The sequence below is a fragment of the Thermobia domestica genome, chromosome 16 (assembly GCF_964235325.1).
Source record: "Thermobia domestica chromosome 16, izTheDome1.hap1.1, whole genome shotgun sequence".
NCBI lineage: Eukaryota > Metazoa > Arthropoda > Insecta > Zygentoma > Lepismatidae > Thermobia > Thermobia domestica.
The window spans coordinates 34,265,568-34,277,593 of record NC_137469.1 but is presented as its reverse complement, the minus strand read 5'-3'; the positions used below and the strand labels follow the sequence as shown (position 1 = coordinate 34,277,593).

Here is a 12,026-nt window from a genome sequence, read left to right as displayed (position 1 = left end):
GTGCAGGCTTCAGAAATTTATCGCAAGATGCAGGAGGTGTATGGCGGGCTTCCCTCTGTTTTTGATGACTTGCAACATGTTCACCTGTGGAAAAGAAGTGCAGAGCACCGTGGAACAAGGGATCGGTCAGTAATCCAAGAGTTGCTACACTGAAGTTCATACACTGTCTTCCTATCCAATGGGATCAGTGCATCAATATCAATGGTAAAAAAACTGTAGGTCATGTTACAGATTAACTGTACTTCACATATTCTGTAAGAACCTACTCTATAATAAACTATTCTTTAGATATAACTCGTCTTATTTTCATTTGGGCAACATTATAGTATATTGATAGAAAATAACTCAAACTTACCTTCATAATAGTATATACGAAAAATATGACTATTCCTACAGTATATAAAGGCATCACTATTCCCATTGTTCCACTCCCTTTTGGAGGAGGAACAACATGGCCAGGGCCACCCATTGGGGGCCTCATTCCAGGAATTGGAGGGGCCTAAAAAGAAATCAAAAGAACCATATTGTAAATAGTCACAATATCATATCACATACTAAAACAGAGCAATATCATACTAAATTAATAACAGATATGCAAAATAAAGTTCTCCCTACTTCTTGGGTCAGAAATTTCTCGATTGGTTTGACGCTTCTTTCCAGGTTTCTAGAGATCAGCAGTTGTGGCAAAATGTATATAATGTCATTTTTACAAGAAATAATGAATAAATACCATTCCTTGTGATCATTGGCTATATTTGCCATTTTATTGTTGGTTCTTAAATTTCGATCAAACATGAAATACAGATCACTAGTAACTAGTGTGACTCAATTTAACAGGAGAAGATAACAGATCAATCAATTAGCAAGACTTCCTAAAAAAAAAAATCAACGCCAGGAGGTGAAAAATAATTCTGATCAAGTTTTTCCCTCAGTCTTGTCTATATTTTGGGATCACCCTCCTCAGTCTTGTCTATATTTTGGGATCGCCCTGTGTGTTACATCGCTATGCCAAAGCTAAGGTCGTGTTCGTGAATTTTTTTTGGGGGGGAGGCTTCTCCCTTTTGCCCACATTTTCATTCCATCAGTTTTTCATCATCATTCTGTTTCATTAATCAACCATCTCCTTTAGCCAACAGACATAAGCCTGAGACACACACACACATATTATATATATGGTGTTTCAAAACAACACTGACAACATTTGGGAGGAGATTCCTCTGACACTAAGATAAGACAGAGCAACCTAGGTACACAAATGCTTCCTTTCGGAATTATAGGCTACCGAAAACATGAAATTTAAAGGTCCATAGCTCCAAAACTATGGGACGTGGGACCTACCGTAGCTGAGTCAAGACTTCACTTAGGAACTAATATGTGCACTATCCAAAAATACATGTTTCTCAATCCTAAGGTATTCACGCAACAATTTTTATAGAGGCAGTTTGGCTACGGGCACATACTTTGAAGTACCTCTATAAAAATTGTTGCGGAAGTACAGCAGAATTCTGAAGCATGGATAGTACTAGTACGTGCACATACTAGTTCCTAAAGAAAGTCTTAACCCGACTACGGTAGGTTCCACAGTATTGGAGCTACAGACCTTTAAAGTCCAGTTTTTTCATGTTTTCCGAAGCCTGTAACTCCGAAAGGAAGCATTTGTGCACCGAGATTGGTCTATACGTTTCGTCTTATTTTGGTGTCAGGGAAAACCTCCCAAACGTTGCCAACGTTGTTTTGAAACACCCTGTTATATAATTTTACCTAAAATAAGGGAAAATTACGAATTTTATGGAAGAATTTTGAATAGATTTTTACCTAATATGAACTTTTATTTTTTAATTTTTTCAGCACATTATTCATTTGCAAATTTTCTCTGTGGTTTTTAATACGAATATTTCTATGACTTGTATTTTTTCTTAGTTTTGATGTGTTCTGGTAATTCAAAGGAGGCCAAATTTTTGTTTGAGAGCTACTTTTCATTTCACAAATTATTGGCAATCCATTTATCTGTTCGATAGCCTGATAGAAGGAACCATAAAACAATAATGACACGTTGGTTACCCCTGTGGTTTTCAATACTTTCAAAATCAAATTATTTAGGGCTATTTACAATCATTACTGCGGATAACTGCATTTAATGAGAGCTTTTGGTAAAATGATGAAAAAATACAATTAATATATTCATTTCTGCACTCTTCTTCTTCTTTTTTTTTTATTCACCTTAACCATACATTGGTGGGTAATATGGAAATTTCAACTTTTTTTTCCCCTTGGGAGAGCTGTTTTACACTGATAAGGTCTCTTCTTCTGCATCTAGATATTCTATCCTTGGTCTTCCTCTTCCTGGTTTTCCTTCTGCCTTTCCGTCTATCAACACGGTGATCCAATCGGAGTACCGAATATGATGACCAAGCATGCTGTTTCTTCTTTTACCTATTATCTTTATGATCTGTCGTCCTTCATAGCTTCCTTTAGTACGTCTTTATTTCTTTTCCTTTCGGTCAATGATATGCGTAGCATTCTGCGCCAACACCACATTTCAAATGCTTCCAGCTTGGATATTTCAGCTTTTCTCCATGTCCACGTCTCTGATCCGTAAAGCGCCACGCTTCATACCAGGGTCTCTATAAATCATTTACAAACATCCAGCGACACATTCCTTGATGTTAATAGTCCTCTTTTCCTATTGAATGCTTGTTTAGCCTGCGCTACTCTGGAACTTACGTCTTTTTCACTACTTCCGTCTACAGAGTGCAATGTCGTTTTAAAAATTTATTTTGTCATTTTGCCTGCCGTTTCTGGCGTCTTGTTTTGCAACATCTGCCGGTCCTAAGTTAGACTTTTCATTTACTTGTAGCTTTTTGTCCTGTTTTCTATTATTTTGTCCTTATATTTTAGTCTTGACCTTCGTCTCAGTACCTTTCCATCTGCCATTTTTTCCATACATTTGTCTGATAAACATACCCATTCATCCATTCTTTCTCTTACTATTTCACCTGATTGTTTATCCACCATCTTATTTTTACCCACCATCTAATTTTTACCATTCTTCTACACCACCGCATTTTTCCATGCTTCGCTTTTTATTCTTCTAAAGTCCATTTTCATCAATCTTTTCTTGAGTTCTTGAAATATCTGGTAAGAAGCTTTTTTTAAAAACGCTTTTTTCACTTAAGTTATTCTGAAATTCTACACTTTGCTTGTTTATGCTGTTAAGTAACAATATTTTCAGCAAATGATCCTATTTTGATTTTCAATTTTGCTGATTTATTTTCTTGTGTATATCGTAACTTTTACCTTCATATTATATTTGCTACTGAGATGCGTTGTCGCCATTATTTTTCAACTTTGTCCTCGAGTACGCTATAAGGAAAATAAAAGATAGCAACCGAGGCCTAAAGTTGAATGTTATTCACCAGGTTATGGCGTGCTGATGATGCAAATTTAAGAAGGGATGATGGGAGAACAATAGAAATAAATGCAGAGATCTTATTAAACACTTGCTGAGAAATGGGTTTAGAAGTAAATGCAGAGAAAACTAAATACACGGAAGTTCGTCGGGATTATAATAGGTAAATTATGGATATTTAAAATATCAAATAATACTTTTGATAAAGTGGATACTTTCAAATATCTAGGATCAATATTATCAGACCAAAACCATATTCACGAAGAAATTAAATGTCTACTAAAAGCAGGGAATTCGTGTTATTATTCAGTTCAAAATCTCTTGTCGTCGCAAATTCTATCGAGAAATTTGAAACTGAAAATATAAAAAACGATAATCAGACCTGTTGTTCTGTATGGTTGCGAAACAGTCGCTTACTCTGAGGGAAGAACAGACTGAAAGTATTTGAGACCAAGATCCTGAGACGAATATCTGGACTCAAGAGGAACGGGAATGAGGAATGGCAGAAACTTCATAACGAGGAACTACATAATTTATACGGTTTACGAAACAATGTTAGGGTCATCAAGTCTAGGAGACTCAGGTGGGCAGGTCATGTAGCCAGGATGGAAGAAAGTAGGAATGCTTTCAAAGTCTTAATTGGAAGACCAATCGGAAAACGACCATTTTAGGAAGGCCTATTCGCAGATGGGAAGACAACATTAAGATGGATCTCGCAGAAATAGGGATACAAAGTAGAAACTGGATTCAATTGGCTATGGATAGAAGTCAGTGGAAGGCTTTTGTGAACGCGGCATTGAACCTCCAGGTTCTATAGGCCATATAGTTAGTTAATTATATTTGCTAATAAGTATCTGCTGTATTCCATTTAGACTTATTCCTAATTTTTTTCTCATTATCTGAAAGCAGTGCATTTCGTCAGCAAATCTACGTATATGCGTCTTCTGACGATGACTAGTTATTCTTGGATTCTGGATGTCCTTGATTTCTTTTACTCCTTCTTCAAATATAAGAAATAAACAAATTGATCGAGAGCGAGATTCTCTGCCTAAACCCTTTCTTAATAGTAGTTTCTTCTTTTTCTCCTTCCACTTCAATTGTTGCCTTCAGTTCATTCGTGATGCCTTTCCACTCCACATTATCAACGAATGATATAATTCACATTAAAACCTTCACATTCAGTAATCGAACACTTGCCGCCGAAAGAACAAACTTGATAAACTTCTGGTTTTTGCTATACAATTCTGAATTAACTGATTACATGGGTTCCTGGAATATTTCGACAATTCAAGGTCTCCGAAGGTTATTAGTAAGGGCACGAGTTTTTCGAACTAAGAATTTGAAAATTTCGCGTTTCGTTTTTCATAGTTCGCGTTTTGAGGCATTTTCCAAATAAAGTTTCTCATTTTGTAGCTCTTGGTTGAAAAAATATTCCCTGATATTTTTACAATTATTCCTTTTATTCATAGGCCACTACAGAAATAAACCATTAAGTACCTAATAACAAAATTGACTGAATATTTCACTTGACATTGTAAATTTAACTTATAGAAAAATTATATTTTTAAAATCAAACTGAAGCAAAATCAGCAACTACACTTACTATGAGTAGGAAAGTTTGCGACGGTGATAGGTAACGCTGAGCATGTTCTTTATAGCCGTGTCCGAATCACCCAAAATGCACCGTTCATGCCAAGTTCTACCGTCCCATCAGAGGAAAACTGGTGTTTTTAAATCATTGAAAACGTATTTTAAAAATTTCGCGTGTTGTCGCGCAACGAAAACCAATGAAAATACACACAGAATATCATAAAATGTCAAGAAACTGAAAATTATTTAATTCTGATGCATTTCGTTTTATCGTGCCTCTAGTTATTAGTATGTACTAAATTAATTTTACATATGATTAAAACAGAAACTAGTTCACATACTCCTTGAAATAAAATATTTTCGATGAGTGCTAACATTGTAAGTTTGTTCTTTGTGGAAGGCATATAAGTATGACGAAACAATCCATTTAGTATCAAAATTGGATCTTACAAGTTGATGAGAATTGAAAACCAGCTGTGCGTATTTCGCGCAAAACATAGCACCACTCAAATTTGGTAAATTTATGTTCGTTAAAAAAAAAAAAAAAATGAACAGTGGCGGATCTAGATGGTAAAAACTGGGTGGACCTGCCAGAACTCAGACTATGATAGTTATATCATTAGTTTACAACAGTCTTTCAAAAATATATAAATAATAGATTAAATTATTTTTGTTACTCAAGAAACTACAGGATCAACCCACCCCGGCTCTGGACAAGATCCGCCACTGTTGATGAACGAAGTCTGAACTGTCCAATAACAACGGTATTGGCACTTTTGAATCTGGAAATTGATGATATTCACAAAGCCCCCCCCCCCCCAAAAAAAAAACGGCTACACGTCATTGATATATTGTTTACATTGGGTGTTGGGTAGGGTGGTCCATGATTTTGAAAAGCAAGGGGAACATTTTTATGTTGAAAGAAACTGTCAAATAGTCAGTAGCGGAAATCTGATTTCATGGCATTCCTATACGGATTCTTCTCAGTTCTCCCCCATTGTAACTATTCTTCTTGAGACAATTTTCCCCTTTTCATATTTTGTTAAAATATGGAATATCAAAAGTTGGTTAGAAATATCAGTAAATTTACTTGAACAATTTTTATTTGGATTCCTTGCTCCATTTCAAACTAATATCCATGCTAAACAAGCTTCACTGTAAGCACCTTCTTTGGAAAGAACCTGCCTAACTGCATGCTGGATCATTTTGACGTTGATTTTGTGACTTTCACGATTTCACTCAGGGAGATAGCAACAATTAGCACATAGCTAAAAGGTAATGCTGCAAGCAGTATCATCTTCATTACACCGTCATTTAAATGATCGTGCATGTTTCATTTTAACAAGTCAGCATTTTATTTTATACTTCTATTTATTTATTTATTTTAAATTTACTATCGAATCCCCAACCTATTTCACCCTGGAAAATCAGAGCACAACTTTCCGTCCTTTATTTGATTTTTCAATGAATAATCCACGACAAGGATACTCTACGAGGTCTCTCCAGAAATAAATCGAAAATTCACAAAATATGATAAACAAAACTGTCCTTGACTTTCTGCTTATCCGTGCCGCGTAATGGAATTCTTCTGCCTTGTGTCATTGTGAGCAGGGGTAAAAGTGGATCTGAAAAGCTGGGGGCACAGTAGGTAGCGCCATGACGCCACGCCGTTCCCCCTGCCTATCTTTGGCCATTGTAATTTCTTAGAAACTGGGGAGACGCCGTACATATTTTTTCGAAGTGGGGGGACGGAGTCATCCCGCGTTCCTCCTCACTTTTACCCCCTGATTGTGTGACTGCCTGCGAGTGTTGGAGTAAAGTTATGGAGATATTACAAAATGAAGATTACGGAAGGGCAGCATGTGCGCGTCAAATTTCATTTCAATATCAAAATAGGCAAGATATTTAGAGAAACTTTGAAAATGTAGGACGGGTATAGGAAATAATGCAGTATGAGCCAAACCCAATGTTATGAGTGGGTTCACGTCTAAAACTAGGCAAAAAGTGGATGTCAATCAACATCATGTGATGATGTTCATCTTCAGAAAGTGCGCGGTGTTGTACGGGAAAAAATTCTCGTTTGGGCGTCCATGAAATAGCTGAGGAATCGTCCTGTCACGTTATCTTGGAAAACTGAACATGCATCGTGTTACTGCAAAATTCGTTCCACGGTTGCTAACAAATGAACAAAACACGTGGAAATCTGTGTAGATCTTTTGAATTGTGCAAATGAAGACAGCAGCACCTTGAAACACACTAACAAGTGACGAGACTTGGGTCTATGGTTATGACGTTGAAACAAAGGCAGTGTCATCCAATAGATGAGAAAATTTGCACCAAGCCCCTCTTCTCCCAAAAGAAGCACCTCAAAGTCACTCAAATGTCGAAGTGATGATTATTATTTTCTTCAATTTTGTGTTGTTTTCATTATGAATACATGCCACATGGTTAAACCACCAACAATAAATATTGTTCAGAAGTTACTAGTGTCATTCATCCGTTTCGCTGGATTCAAATAAGAAAAAAATAGTAATATGCTCCGTTAGTTAGCCGCTTTTTATTATTACTGAAGTGCTCTCCGACTTTGGTCATTTTCGAATATTTTTATATATATATTTCCCCTAACGTTCTCCCAAGTGGCGGGGCTGAATTTGGATCTAAACGGCATCGGAAGTGTGACTGTTTATCTCAGCGACCTCGAAAACTATGTTTTCGGCACTAATACGATCAAGTTTATGTATCTTTCCCTCTCCTCCCATAAGTTGCGCCGTCAAAGTGAAATGATAAAAACCATCCCAGGCCTGAACCTCACTTATGTTGAAAATTTGATCGAGATTAGTTAGGTGGTTCAAGAGTTAAGTCACAAACATAGTGACTTATATATATATTATATATATACAGAGAGAGATGAGACGTTTGAGGGAGACTGTGAGGAAGAAAAAAACAGACATTTGGAAAAAATGGAACATGGATGCTGCATTATAACAAAGCTCCCAGCCATTCTGCACTCGCCATTAAGGAGCTTTTGGCGAAGAACAACACCAATGTTGTACCAAACCATCTTACTCGCCTCATTTGGCATTTGTAGATTTTTTCTATTCCTCAAGTTGAAATCCAGCCTGAAAGGTTGCGTTTTCCAATCTATTGAAGAGAGAGAGAAAAAAAATTCTTACGAGACCTCTGGTTGTTCAAAAAAAAGGCGTTCCAGGATGCTTTCCAACAGTGAAAGACGTGCTGGGAATGATGCATGAATAGTAGAGGAAACTGTTTTGAAGGAGATAATTCTGAACTTCCACAAACAGTAGACTAAGTACCATAATTATCGAAAGACGTGTTAAATTCCCTACATTAAGTGGAAACTGTGTTACGCGGACAACGGAAATCAAAACATAATCTTTTAACGGAAAAATTCCGGATTGTAGCATCTAGATATTCATTGAGAGGTAAGATACAGAAGATAGACAAAAATATGGAAACATCTAAAAAAATGCACATTACCTGTATTAATAGCGAGTACGACCACTTTCGACACACAGAACGGCCTGCAGTCGACGGGGAATGGAGAAATAAAGGTCGCGTATGGTTTCAAAGGGATGTTGTACTATTCTTCCGCCAGAACAGCTGCAAGTTGTTGTAGAAACGACGATGGTGGGTAGCGGGCTAGCACCTTGGTCTCCAAAACTGACCACAAGGGCTCAATGATATTGAGGTCTAGCGATTGTGAAGGCTATGGCAAATGTCACACTTCATCTTAGTGCTCATCATACTAGTCCTGGACGATATGAGCTATATGTCTGTCATCTTGAAACACAACATTACCATCTGGGAACAAAGTTTGCACAAAGGGATGCAGCTGGTCACTCAAAATGATTACGTAGTCCTTGGCAGTGACATCTTCATGCAGGGTGATGACGGATCCGGTAGAATACGAGGATATGGCTGCCCAAATCATCACTGAGCCACCGCCATGCTTCACTCTTAGTAACAGTCTGTATCGTACGCTTGTGCTAGCGTTCTTCACACGTAAACTCGCCCAGCAGTTGGAAACAATGTAAAGGAAGACTCATCCGACCAGATAACAGTCTTCTACTGCTTCGTTGTCAAGTTTTTATGGGCGTTGCACCACTGTCTCCGTATAGCAGCATGGTCAACATTCACGAGTGGTTTGGGAATTGCAGATCTACGATAAATATCCTGCTTTGTGGAGTGTTTTTCTGACTGTTTTGACGCTAAGAGGGTGTGTAAACACTGTAGTCAGTTCAGCGATGACTTTCGGAGCCGTGCTGATCTGCTTGGTCACAATCACATCCAATGTGCGTCTGTCTCTGTCACGCAACACACGATTACGTCAACAGTGGTGCTTCACTGATGCATTTTTCCGAAACACTCGTAGGTACTCATGATCTTCGAGGTTGTGCCTTTTGATAAACCAAACATTCCCGCTACTTTCGTCACGGAAGTTCCCACTATACGCGCACCAAAAAATTCGCCCTCTTTGAAACTCTGTCAGCTCAGACATGATTCACGATAACCTGTACGGACCGGTCGCTGAACTGTAACTGGCCCATATGTTCGATTGATCAAGTTGTATATCTCACGGGATGTGCCGCTGACCACAGTAACATCTACCATTCAGGCGCAAATCGTGTTTGAAATGGCTACCTCTTTTATACCAGGTGTTTCCATATTTTTGTCCATCCCCTGTATATATTTCTACGAGGTCAATCAATTAGAGATTCACAATCGGCGAACGTATAGAGCGAGCACAAGCTACTGATAGAAATAAACTGTAAATTTAGGCCTATAGATAAAGTACAACTTGTGAAGACCATTTTTAATTTCGCATTAGCAAACTTCACAGTTTGATATTTTGTCTTTCCTATTCCTATCCTAGATTTCTATGTTATTTAAAACTAAATAATTATGTAAATTAAAGTTCTTTGCAAAATTATCAAAAATGGGTAAAAATGTTATTTCAGTGTGGGACACGGACTTCAAAAACTTATCGAGTAAGAGCAAATTATTATTGTTATGAAAATATGAAAATTAAATACTGTATCTGAGATTCAAGATGATCTGAGGCAAAAGAGATGAATAACAAACGAACGGGAAGAGGGAAAGAGTGAAGTATGTAGGGTTTCCGAAGGGGTGCGCCAGGTAAACAAAGCTAGGAATATCTGGTCTATACCGTAAAAGCTCAGCCGAACTCACCCGACAACATCCGACTCGTCCAAAAGCACAATTTTCATTCTTTTTTAAATTTACTTTCTTATTATATTTTAGTTTCATTTAAATTATTAATTTTAAGTTTAGTTTTCATTATTTCAGTTTTGTTGGAAAACAATGGCTCTTCATAAAGATAAATTAATTTTCCCATGTCACTAACGATATCCATTAAATTTTTACATTAATTTCACAATTAAAACCAATCTCTATTTCATTGCACTGAAAGTTGACCTTCCAGCTAGTTGAACCCACGCTCTCTACACAGCGCATTATTCACATATGAACATGAATATCCTTGTCATCTCTCATAACATCTGTACATGTCACTTTACATAGACACAAATGAGGGACATCTTGATAAAAATCGGCAAGGGGTACCATAAAGTGGAGATTTTTTCGATTATTTTTTTTCAATATCTCGCACCATTTGCAAGATTTGAGCCTACTTCCGGTTAAGTTTCTATTCATGTATGATCAATGTTTTCTTTCTTCTTGCATACAGTATGTAATAAGCTAATGCATTACACACACAATTAATTAGAATGCCAATGATGTATAGTATTCATTGGGTAAAACACTCCAAACAATAAAGTTTCATTTTAGATTGGAAAAATGATTAACCTTCATTTTTCATTATCATTTGGCCATGAAACAAACGCCAGAGAGATATACTAACCTCATATACAAATGTGTGGTGTTGGGATGTATAAATCATAGGATATGATGCTTTATTTTAAAATTTCAATACTTCCAGTGTGTCCCTAAAAGATGTAATAAAGAAATAATGGTCTTTTTTTAAATAATCAATTGGAACTGAACAATCTACACAAAATTTGAAATCGATCAGTGAAAACGGCATCTTTCTAGAGCTTGTGGTTTTCGAGATCTCATTGCCGAAAGAACTGGACACAAACATATAAACTTTTCTTGACCACAAACATATAAACCTAACATTTTAATACATAGACTAGCTGAACCTGCGCTATCTACTTAGCGCATCGTTCTGTTATCACCATGAATCTCCTTCCCACTGTGCATGTCTCCTTACTCACACAAATAAAGGATAGGAGACTCGCAAAGGAAGTGAATTGCTATGTATAGACGTTGGAGCGAGTTTGTAGCAAATTTGTAGAAGTAACACGATATCAAGTGGAAGTATTTTTTCTAACAAATCCATATCCGTCCAAGTACGCCTCATTGCATCTCTTAAGGCGTTTGAAGTTGCTAGCATGCAATAGGTTTAGCCATTCAAACTTAAGCAAAACGCCTGCAATGTCCGTCAACCAGCCATACGTATCTTCTCTACTGGTTGCCTAACACCGTAGTTTCAGCCTGGAACAATGTTCATCTTATGAGTTCAAAACGGCCCCTAAAATGTTGAATAAAACAATAGCCACACGGTTTTTGCAAATTTGAATGACAATCTACAATTTTGTGGACAATCTACACAAAATTTGGAATCGACCAGTGAAAACGGTATGTTTCTAGCACTTGCGGTTTTCGAAATCTCACTGTCGAAAGGATTGGAGACAAACATATAAACCTAGCATTTTAATACATAGACTAGCTGAACCTGCGCTCTCTACACAGCGCATCATTAACATATGAGCATGAATCTCCTTGTCATACCTCACATCATCTATACATGTTCCTTTGAAGACACAAGTGAAGGATATCTTGTAAAAATCGGCAAGAGGTACCATAAAGGGGAGATTTCATCGACTATTTATTTCTCAATATCTCGCACCGTTTGCAAGATTTGAGCCTACTTCCGGTTGGAGTTTCTAATTCATGCATGACC

At 37.1% G+C, this 12,026-nt stretch overlaps 1 protein-coding gene across 6 annotated transcripts in view; it reads right to left on the bottom strand.

The window, feature by feature from the left end:
* Positions 1–12,026, bottom strand: part of RIC-3 (RIC3 acetylcholine receptor chaperone) — a 144,463-nt gene that overhangs the window by 68,923 nt on the left and 63,514 nt on the right. For all 6 annotated transcript variants that reach the window (XM_081742275.1, XM_081742277.1, XM_081742276.1 and 3 more), the window contains one exon: positions 356–499. In XM_081742275.1, coding sequence (XP_081598401.1) covers positions 356–499 — 144 coding nt within the window. The remainder of the gene's footprint in view (positions 1–355; positions 500–12,026) is intronic.